The 8,923-nt window shown below is 31.2% G+C and overlaps 3 protein-coding genes across 3 annotated transcripts; all 3 read right to left on the bottom strand.

Annotated features, from left to right (window-relative positions):
• Positions 1-5,606: 5,606 nt before the first annotated feature.
• LOC132933111 (uncharacterized) lies at positions 5,607-5,987 on the bottom strand. The gene has a single exon (XM_060999438.1). The coding sequence runs from the start codon at positions 5,985-5,987 to the stop codon at positions 5,607-5,609; it is 381 nt and encodes a 126-aa protein (XP_060855421.1).
• Positions 5,988-6,104: 117 nt separating this feature from the next.
• On the bottom strand, positions 6,105-7,334 carry LOC132933112 (uncharacterized). The gene has a single exon (XM_060999439.1). The coding sequence runs from the start codon at positions 7,332-7,334 to the stop codon at positions 6,105-6,107; it is 1,230 nt and encodes a 409-aa protein (XP_060855422.1).
• A 290-nt stretch (positions 7,335-7,624) lies between these two features.
• LOC132933113 (uncharacterized) lies at positions 7,625-8,662 on the bottom strand. Its single transcript, XM_060999440.1, has one exon. It carries the CDS (start codon positions 8,660-8,662, stop codon positions 7,625-7,627), a length of 1,038 nt encoding a protein of 345 aa, XP_060855423.1.
• Between the last annotated feature and the right edge of the window lie 261 nt (positions 8,663-8,923).

Raw genomic sequence — 8,923 nt, forward strand, 5'->3', positions numbered from 1 at the left:
TGCTATGGACGATTTAATAATTTTGTTTTAAGAATTAAAATAGATAGGTATTATTATAGATACCATATTACCACGATGCCATAATATCGACAATATGTATACTATAAGAAATACATCAATAAATAATGAATAATAATAATCCGTAAGTGTTTACGTATTTGAGTATAAAAATAATAATATTCTGTGGCGTGCAACAGTATGATGCGGTAGATAATAATTATAATAATAATTGAACATTCTGTATGCCCGGCGGCGTCGAAAGTAGCCGATCATTGGCGACTAATCAGAAATTAATTACTAATTTTGTGGGAGGGGCTTGTGGTTCCGCCTCTGATAACGATGCGCGACCCGGTGCGTTCTCATTTGAAAAAGAGTATAATGGTTATAATAATAAAAGTGCGTTGACTTGTCAACAACGTTAGCAATAGGTGTTCGGGGAATAATATTATAATAAATAAGGCTAAAAATTCCGTGATGATACACACTATTATTATATTTATTTTTTATATATTACCTTTCTTTTGTGGTTCTACAAAACACTATGTAGGTACTTGCTATACACATAACACAATCATAATAATAAAAATATAGAAATAAATAACTCCTACATAGAGTTTTGACAGTTTTGATTTCACAGTAAATAATATACTTCATAATTAATATAACAATTTTATAGCCGACCTTAGAGTTATACAAATTGTGTACACACAACACAAATGTATCTCAATAAACTAACTCTCAGCTACTACAGACCTTTGGTTTAACTTAAAATTCATTATCTTTCTCGAGGATCGTGTCACTCGGATCCCACTGTTTTTACCGTACAGCGAGGCCGGTTGGCATAACGGGAACTTGCAAGAGGGCCCTCGACGGAATAATGTCCGCAGTCGAAACACTTTAAGAGAATTTGCGTGCTACTGTTTGGCCATTCGATATGAGGAAAATAACGACACGAGGCCAGGGCCGGATTGGGTAGGCGAGCTACCGAGAAAATCTCGGTGGGCCGCTTAAATTTTGGGCGATGGGCCGTCGTGTCAGAGTACGGGTGAAAATAAATTCATGTTTAATATACGATAAGTTCGTAACAACTTAAGATGTAATAATATTGTAATAAACCAATAAACATAATGTAAACCATTAAACCACAATATACATCTAGTAGGCAGTTGCTAGTTGTGTAAGCTATTGTCTATTATTATTATTTTTATCGGTTATTAGGTCTTATTATCCAAATGTATGTTTACACTGATACCACAGAATAATTCTGTGCTGACACATTTAGCGATGTTTAAAAATAGACTGTTGATAACATATTGACCACCATAGTCCATAATATTTATTATTTTGTCATCAGTTCCAATTTCTTATCCATAAGTGTTGTTTTACTTTTGACTCGTAAAATTGAACAAATTAAAAATGAATTGTTATGAGAAAACAATAAAACGTCCGAAAGGAGGAGCAGAAAAGGCTAGACTTAAATGGTCACTTGGCATAATAGCTGCTGGAAATGATCCAAAACAAAAAAAAATTTGTTTTTCAACTGCAAAACCATTAGCAGCTACTTCACCTACTTTTATAGTAGGTACAGTTGTGACAGGTAATTTTGTTACATTAATTTATAGTAATACATTTTAACAAGTATTTTAGTATTTAGCACAAGCAGTTTGTTCATTTAACTAGATTCATGCCCAATCATTTATTTGCTATCAAAAAAACTAAATATTTTATAATTTTACATTTTAAATTATTTAAAATGTCCGTTTTTAGAATAATAAAAAAAACGTTACCTATTACATAGATAATACTTTTTTCAGTATAATTGTCATGACTTATCTTAGCTTAGGTACTAAATATTTTTATACCTACTCAATTAGGAGGTGTATACATATTTTGTTATATTTATAATCAATAGCAAATTGATTAAATTAAATTAAAAACGATGATTACAAATTTATAATTTGTATAATTAGGTTATAATTAACTATACAATTAGGTTTGTAACTTGTAAGTAATAAGTAAAGGTAATTGTTCTTTTTTAAACTTTCAATTTAACATGGGTGATTTTTCAAAAAAACTGCATTATTAAGTTAATTATTAAATATTAAATCATATAAATAAAATTGAATTAATACAAAATTATTTTTATTTTAACTATTAGAATTAATTGAGACATCTAGTGAAGCATTGCAACCTGATAACGTTGTAGTTGAGTATAGCTCTGTAAGTATATTAAATGTTTTTAATAACATGAACAAGTAAACTTAGTTATTTATTTTTTTATGATTTATATTTTATAGGCTTCCAGCCTTTCTACAAACATTGATGAGCTTAATGATAATTCATTTGATACTAACATAACAAACATAATATTATGCCAAACAGTTATAGTTGATCAGGTAAAACTATATAATATTTTTAATAATTAAAAGCGTATAAAATTTCAATCTCACATAATGTTTATTAATTATTACTTTAGAATTATCCAAGTGATGTGGATACAAGAAGTACGGCACCTGATAACGTTGTAGTTGAGTACAGCTCTGTAAATATATTAAATGTTTTTAATAACATGAACAAGTAAATTTAGTTATTTATTTTTTTATAATTTATATTTTATAGACTTCCAGCCTTTCTACAAACATTGATGAGCTTAATGATAATTCATTTGATACTAACATAACAAACATATGCCAAACAGTTATAGTTGATCAGGTAAAACTATATAATATTTTTAATAATTAAAAGTGTATAAAAATTCAATCTCACATAATGTTTATTAATATTATTACTTTAGAGTTATCCAAGTGATGTGGATACAAGAAGTAAGACACCTGATAACGTTTTAGATTCACTAAATTATTTTAGTAAACCATTAACAAAAAATTTGCAGTCATTTTTTAATTTTCATCCTATACAACCATTAAGTGGCATCACGTTTCATCCTATGAAGGCTTATTTTCGAAAAGAAACAAATTTAACAATCAAACAAACGTGGCTTACTTATTCAAAGTCTAACAATTTATTTTTCTGTACATTTTGTTTAGCATTTAGTGCTGAAGATAATCGGTTTACAATAAGTTGTTTGGCTTCGTCGTTTAGACGTAGTATTTGTATACTAGAATAAGCGAACACGAAAAATCAAAAAATCATGAAAACAATTTTGAAGCATTTTTACTTAATTCTAACATGTCTGACATTAACTCAAGATTTACTAGTTGAAAGAGATATGACGTTGAAAGAAACAAGGCGGTTTTGGAAAGACTAATCGATATTATAAAATTAATTGGTAAGCGAGGTCTAAGTTACCGTGGTGCCAAGGATGCAGAAGCGGCATACACATTAAATTATCCTTGATTAGACCACGGGAATTTTTTAGAGATGGTTATGCTTTTATCTAAATATGATCCAGTTCTTAAAGAACATACAGATAGAGCTATTTGCAAAAGTCAAAAATCTAAAAATCGTCAAACTGTATCTAGACCAGGCCGACCTGGTGGTCTGGTAACTTTTCTATCAAAAACCACTGTAGATTATATTATAGAAATAATTGGATCTTTAATGAAAACAACTATTGCTGAAAATATTAGAAAAGCGCCGTTTTTTACAATACAAATTGATTCTACCCAAGATATTAATGTGCATGACCAGCTTGCAATTATTATTAGGTTTGTGACTGATGATATAAATGAAAAACTATTAGCTATTGTTGATTGTAAAAGCGGGAAAGGTAAAAATCTATGTGATATTGTGTGTAAAGCATTGAATAATCTTAATTTAGATGTTAAAAACTGTATTGGCAGCTCTACTGATGGTGCAAGTAATATGCGGGGTCAATACAATGGTTTTTCATCATGGTTAAATAAAGAATCACCTGAGCAAGCACATGTATGGTGTTATGCACATTTGCTTAATCTTGTTATGATTGATACAACTCAAGTATGCAATGAAAGTACTACATTATTTGGTTTGTTTAATTCAATAGCGGTGTTTGTCAGAGAATCATATCTTAGAAGTGAACAAGTGACATGAAAATAGCAAGTATAAATTTATTTCTTGTATTGGAGATACACGTTGGTGGGCCAAAGACAGATGCTTAACTAAAGTATTCGGTACCTATTTAAATCCTAATGAATGCTTGTATGCTGAAATTATACAGACATTAAATGAAATTTATGAATCAAATGGATTTGCTCAAGATGTGCGCTTTAAAGCAAAATGTTTTATTGATGGTCTTTTAAAATATGAAACTGTCCTAACCGCACATATTTTTCAAGAAATAGTTGTATACACTACACCATTATCATTATATTTACAGACAAAAGGAATGAATGTTGTACATGCATTTAGCATGGTAAAAACAACAATTAGTACTTTCAGTCTAAAGCCAGAGACTTTAATCATATTAAAGATTTGACAAGGACATTTATTGAATGGGCCAATTGTAAAATGGATGACATAGAATTATTAGAATACAATATTGAAGAAAAGTTTCCCATGAAAAGAATTAAAAAGAAAAAGAAGATGCCGGGAAAAATAGCTGATGATGAGGCTCAGACAGACCCAATGCTAAAATTCAATATTAATGTATATAATGTTATTTATGATCAAATAATAACAAGTTTAAAAAAACGGTTTGAAACACATAGTCAACTTTATAATGATTTACAGTTTTTAATTCCAGAATATTTCACTAATCATTTACCAAGCACAGCCTTTGAATGGATTAGTAAAAAGTTTAGAAAATTTGATTCCAATATAAGTCCAGGATCTATACAGTCTGAATTAAAAGATTTTATAGAAAAATAGCCAAAAATGAAAAACATTGCTTCTGCTACAATCACTATAAATGATGACGATGATCAGGAAAACAATGAGGAAGATAAAAATGAAGAGAATAATACAGCATCTTCAACCAGTTTGTGTTTGAAATTAAATGAAAATTTAGCTTGTAAAAATTGCATTATTTGTTGCTTCCAAGTTCTACAAAAATATAATTTACATTCAAATGCATATAGAAACTTGTATATGGCGTATAAGTATGTCTAACGCTTTCATGTAGTCAAGTAAGATGTGAGACCACATTTTCAAAATTAAAGTATGTTTTAAATAGACTAAGGAATTGTTTAAGTCAATCTAAACTGGAAACAGTTTTGATTATGTCTGTCGAAAAAGATATTTTAGTTAATTTAAACAATAATGAAATAATAAACGAATTGTCCAAAAAGAATACAAAAATGGCAAATTTGTTGAATATGTAATTTTATTGTTTCATTAAAAAAAATTTTTATATTGTTAAGACATACTTATTGACTATTGTTATTATTATTTTTATATTATACTAGCTGATCCGGCAATGCTTCGCTATTGCAAGATTTCTCAGATGTATGTAAATTGTGTATGTACATTTTGTAGGTATAACTATGGATGGAACAAAAGATGAATTATGCCAGTATTTTGATAATTATTCAAAGACTTAAAAAATTTCTTTATAAACAATGTTATCAACTTTTTCTGGACCAGGGGCAAAAATATACAAATTAAATTTGGATGTCACACGTGACAGGGCGACGTATAGTTTACCGTGAGAAAAACATTGAACGCTTAGGTCAATTCCAGCAACGTGTTTGTCCCTGTGCTTTATTTATAGTCATTGCAAATGCTAATTTAACGGGAAATTGAATACGTTTAAACTTAAAATGTAAATCTGAGGGTATAATTGGTATTCTTGGTATTAAAACAGTTTTTCCATTACCACAGCCTGTTAATATTATGCACTCGAGTAATGAACTTCTTAATTTTTTGATTTGTAGTCTTGTACCGTTGCAAAGTGTGGGTGGGCTCAAATTTCTCATTAAAATAATAGGTGCCCCTATTTTTAAAATCAGTTTATGTGGTGGGACTCCAGGAGGTGTTAAAGAGTTAAGAAATTCAGTTGGGAAATGGACTGCATCCTCTTTTTCTAAAACTGTATCAACTGAATAGTACATTTGTGATTGAGCGTCAAACCTAGATAAAATCAAATCATTTATTTTGTCGACTTGCTCATTTGTTGGTGACAAAATAGCCCTTTCTTGAAACCATTTCAATGATTTAGAAGATATATTTTAAATGTTCGGGTACACGTTTTGAACCAATTTTGTTATAGTGGGTACTGAATTACAGAAACTTTTAATATTTATTTTATCATTCGTTGCTTGAAATTCTCCTTTGCCTATTAAAAGTAAATCTTTGACAAAATTTATATTATCTTGATCTGTACATAGCACTCTCATATTAGTTTTAAATTCTAATATTTTTATATAAGGCCATAAGTAGGATCTTTTCAAAGACGCGTTGACTTCATCAGCTCTTGTCCCTCTTGTAACCACAGGCAAGATCTGACGGAAGTCTCCAGAGAACAACACTGTGCAGCCACCCATAGGACTATTATTATGACGCAAGTCTCGCATCGTTCTATCTAAAGCTTCAACTGAAGTTTTTTGGGACATTGACGCTTCGTCCCAAATAATTAGACAACAGTCCTGCATCAATTTACCAGTACCACTTTGCTTTGAAACGTTACAGACACTCGTAATATCGTCACTATCATATTTCAAAGGAAGTTTAAATGTAGAATGAGCTGTTCGGCCCCCTACTAATAGCGTAGCTGCAATGCCAGATGACGCTACCGCAAGATCAATTTTTCCACCATATCTTACTTTTGCAAGAAGTAAATTTATCAAAAAAGTTTTACCCGTGCCCCCAGGAGCATCTAAAAATAATATTTTGCCTTCATTATTGTTAACAGACGACATTACTGAATCATATACAATTCTTTGTTCACGGTTTAATTGATTTTCATTTTGAACGGACAGTAATAGTTGCTGTTGATCATAACTTCTCTCTCTTAAACACTCAATATTAATTGTTGTTCTATTTATGTTTATCGGTAAGGGAAAACCAAAATGTACTATAGATTTTCCCGATAAAACTTCCACTTCTTTGTTTAATTCAAATAAAGCTTCATCAAATATACTTTGGTCAAAACTAATATCATTTGATGACAATTCCTGTCGTTTTCGATGCAGTATATCGTCGGCCATACTTTCACGATAATTTTGCCAAAGCTTCAAAGGATCAGTAATTTGACAAAACGTTAGCATGATAGCAAATAAACATCTTAGTGATTTAGGTGTACAACATATAGACGCTTCTGATAGCGTGTTTTCCCAATGAGACTCGTCATCCAATAAACCCAACGCTTTGCATGCACCTTGAAAAGTGTCATAAATGAAATTTTTCACTGTGCGAAGACTTTGAAAAGAAGTTGGACCTTTAACTATATGGAGCAGCATCCTCAAGTGAAAACACTCGGTATTGTTAGGATGGATTGTATATACTCTGCCCAGAGTATCGGTTTTTTTGACGCCAGGGTGCCCTTCCACCACAGTTCCTTGTTTACGCCGATTAAACTTTTTACCAACCTGATTCCATGTATAGTAACTTGGAATTTTATCATAAGTCAACGTTTTAGCAAATTCATCTTTTGCGCATAATTTAAAAAACGCTGTTAGTGTCGTATCTCGCGGATTATCAACAACATCACTTACATTACTTTCTGAAAAATATACCCTTTGACCATTTTCTAAGTGAACTGCGAAATGGATAACAGTTGGTGCTCTCTCGTGTATACTAAATGATAAAATCCGCCAAATTGCTTCTGAGCTACAAATGTAGCGACCTGACTGATATTGGTCCACTTCGACTGCACGCTAAACGTAGCTTGGTCGCTGCCTTTATTAATATATTTAGTTACATATTTTATCGACTTTATAGAACTACATAATTCTACATTAATATGACAATCAAATACTTTAAGCAAAAGTTTGTTGTAGGGTACAATCCATCTATTGTCAATTTCATGATTTGGAATAGTACATATTTTTCCACCTTCTTCGGGTGATAATCTTCTATACTTTGGATAGCCATCGTCACCAGAAGAGGTATTTCTCTGAAATTGTTTTGGGAATTTCTTAGAACATTTCCCCTCAATCATGCATGGTGAGTTATGGTTAAAAGCCCCACATGGTCCATGAATCATGTGCTTTACAACAATATCATACAGTTCTTGATCTTCTTCTTTATTTGGTATTTCAGCTGTAATTACACTGTCAATTTGGTCTGGTTGGATTTTGTTTGTAAGCCAAAGAAGAAGGTGTATATGTGGTAACCCACGCTTTTGCCATTCAACCGTATACATATAACACCGTGAAGGGCCAAATATATTATGTTTATTAATGAGAGTTAACAGCTTTTGCACCTTTAAATGAAAAACTCGATTTACTATGTCGTATCTATCTTGAGGTTTTGAATTAGTATGGATATTATTTAAGATCTCGGGCCAGTGTGGATTACATGTCATCGTGATGAATAAATCTGGTTTACCATAATTTTTTACGTAAGTCATTGCATCCTGTGTTTTTTCATGAAGATACCTCGGTCCCCCCGTAAAACATGATGGCCATATAACTAATTGTCCAATGTTATTGCTTTGTTCATTTGAGCGCAATGCGTCCTGTAGATGAATATAACTTTCAGCACGTAATGTCTTTTGATTGTGTCTTATAAACGCCAAACGCTCAGATTCGATTTTGGCATACTGATCAACTTGGTTAAATAACATGCCATATCTAAGTAAATGATTTGAATTGTTCTGGCGTTCCATTATGCGATAGCAATAATAGTTCATACATGAAACTTTTTTTTTTAGTAGGAACTCTAGTAACAAGATCGACTTGAGGGATATCTATCGAGTATCCATCTTCACCGTAGGGGAACATTAATGGATATTGAAGACTGTCGTAGGATCGGTGCAATTCAGAAATTATTTGAAGATTGTCATCACGACATCGCAGTACAATGTCTCTTTTGTCGAATTGTTGTC

The sequence above is a fragment of the Metopolophium dirhodum genome, chromosome 1 (assembly GCF_019925205.1).
Source record: "Metopolophium dirhodum isolate CAU chromosome 1, ASM1992520v1, whole genome shotgun sequence".
Taxonomy (NCBI): domain Eukaryota; kingdom Metazoa; phylum Arthropoda; class Insecta; order Hemiptera; family Aphididae; genus Metopolophium; species Metopolophium dirhodum.

Bases quoted from the DNA above. Each gene is read 5' to 3' on its own strand.
- LOC132933112 (XM_060999439.1), bottom strand. From the start codon at position 7,334: ATGCTGCTCCATATAGTTAAAGGTCCAACTTCTTTTCAAAGTCTTCGC.
- LOC132933113 (XM_060999440.1), bottom strand. From the start codon at position 8,662: ATGTTATTTAACCAAGTTGATCAGTATGCCAAAATCGAATCTGAGCGT.
- LOC132933111 (XM_060999438.1), bottom strand. From the start codon at position 5,987: ATGTACTATTCAGTTGATACAGTTTTAGAAAAAGAGGATGCAGTCCAT.